Raw genomic sequence first — 1976 nt, forward strand, 5'->3', positions numbered from 1 at the left:
TTGGAGTCTGATCTGGCCACTGTCTCAGTTTGGAATATGGGAGCCCTTCCACTCACAGGTTGGCCCCTAGAGCCGTGACCCCTGTTACCTCCTTGGGGCCACACCGTCTCTGCTTTCTCCTGCTCTGGGAGAAGCGGGATGAGGTTGTCTGGCATCTGACCAGTTCTGCTCCCAAAAAGCAGACCCACGGCCGGCCTAAAGGAAGAGACTTGGCTGGGAAGCTCCCGGGGCTGCAGTGACAGTCGGGGATTGGCTCTTCCCTTCCCATAGCCCTCTTTCCTAAGCACGTCCCTGCTGCACTGCTTCTGGGACAAGAACCGGGAGACTCGAGCACCACTGCAGCATGCTCACTACTGAGTGAACGTATTAGTGGAAGATTTACGTGGCTGATTGACTAATCCTTGGCAGATTCGCCTCAGGCCAGAATAACTATTTAGGCCATCAGGGAAGTGAGGCTCTACAGAGGATGGTGTTCTGGCAAGGTGGGGCCAAGGGGAGGGCCTAGAGCAGTGATGGCGAACCTTCTGAGCTCGGCGTGTCAGCATTTTGAAAAACCCTAACTTAACTCTGGTGCCGTGTCACATATAGAAACTTTTTGATATTTGCAACCATAGTAAAACAAAGATTTATATTTTTTATATTTATTTTATATATTTAAATGCCATTTAACAAAGAAAAATCAACCAAAAAAATGAGTTCGCGTGTCACCTCTGACACGCATATCATAGGTTCGCCATCACTGGCCTACAGGTTGTATCTTCCACCCGCCTTCCTCTGTGTCCCCAAGAATAAGTTCAATCCCTGGAAAAAAAGGGCACATATCACAGCGACTGCAATAAATCAAAAATCCAAGGTACTGAACTTCCTATTAGTTCTAGTTTCATGGCAGAAAGTTTACTTATTAAAGGAAGGTACCCAAGGCCCTGAATCCTGCCTGTTTGAGAGCCAGGTTACTGAAAAGGAAGGGTCCCAGCTCCTTTCTCATGCCTGCCTTTAGAGGTGCACAACCCAGTGGGAACCTGGCTTTATGGAGCTCAGTCTTGGCTCGGAGGAACTCGGATCCTGTGGGGAAGGAGAAGAGGTAGAGATGGTTGCTAGGGGGCAATGGGTTAGGGGCAGGGAGGGTAACTTAAAGGGTAGGAAATGACTGGCCATCTGACCTTACATAGTTCCTAGACCTTGTGGGTATGTGTCTGGAGCACCTTGCTGATTGTCAGGAAGTCATTGTCCCACCGGTAAAGTCCATTAGACACGGAGTCACAGGATGAGTAGCACCCTGGGTTTTCAGCAGGCAGCACTCTAGGGTACCCACTTTCCCCATCTTCAACCCTTGCCCCAAGAACAGGTCCCCCAGCACATGCTTTCCCTGGGTCAGTTTTCTCACAGTTTCTCTTTAGGTAAAGAGGGGAAGGGAGAAGGGGAGAGAAAGCATTAGAGATTCCTGGGGAGTGGCTCTGCAGAAGGAAGATGTAGCTGTGATAGAGACCTGGCAGAAAAGGGGGCGGGGCGCAAAAATGGACAAGAGGGAAGCCAAGGCTCCCCCCACCCCCAGCCCCCTGTATATTTGAGCGGGGGTCTTCCTGTTCCTACGGCTCCATAGGCTAGGTCCAGCGTTAGGGCAACTAGGACGGGGAGGAGGACCATCTATTCTCATCCTCGTCCAAAGAAGATCAATAGGTCAAACCTCAGAAAGTTCTCAGAGTAAGTGTGGGCCGTGAGGACCCTTCAGACAGCTCCCAGAGAGAGCCCCGGAAATGGGAAACAGGTTGGAAAATGACATCCCCGGAGATAGCAGCCTCTCTCGGGACCCTGGGCTTGCGAGTGCGGGATCCGCATCTCGAGGTTCCTCTATTACTGGGGTCTCTAAAAGAAGCCGAGGACAAATGGGGAAAGGAGCGGGAGGGGAGACCCTTAGGGTTTTCTCGCGGGTTTGTGCGCAGCGCCCCCCCGCGGCCGCTCCGCGCGGCTGCAGAAGT

At 52.0% G+C, this 1976-nt stretch overlaps 1 protein-coding gene across 1 annotated transcript in view; it reads right to left on the reverse strand.

Annotated features, from left to right (window-relative positions):
* Positions 1–1109: 1109 nt before the first annotated feature.
* WNT8B (wingless-type MMTV integration site family member 8B) overlaps positions 1110–1976 on the reverse strand; it is an 18505-nt gene continuing 17638 nt past the window's right edge. Inside the window, 1 exon segment of the mRNA XM_015559277.1 lies at positions 1110–1975. Coding sequence (XP_015414763.1) covers positions 1912–1975 — 64 coding nt within the window. The 3' untranslated portion in view covers positions 1110–1911.

This window comes from Myotis davidii, unplaced genomic scaffold, assembly GCF_000327345.1.
Source record: "Myotis davidii unplaced genomic scaffold, ASM32734v1 scaffold332, whole genome shotgun sequence".
Classification (NCBI taxonomy): Eukaryota; Metazoa; Chordata; class Mammalia; order Chiroptera; family Vespertilionidae; genus Myotis; species Myotis davidii.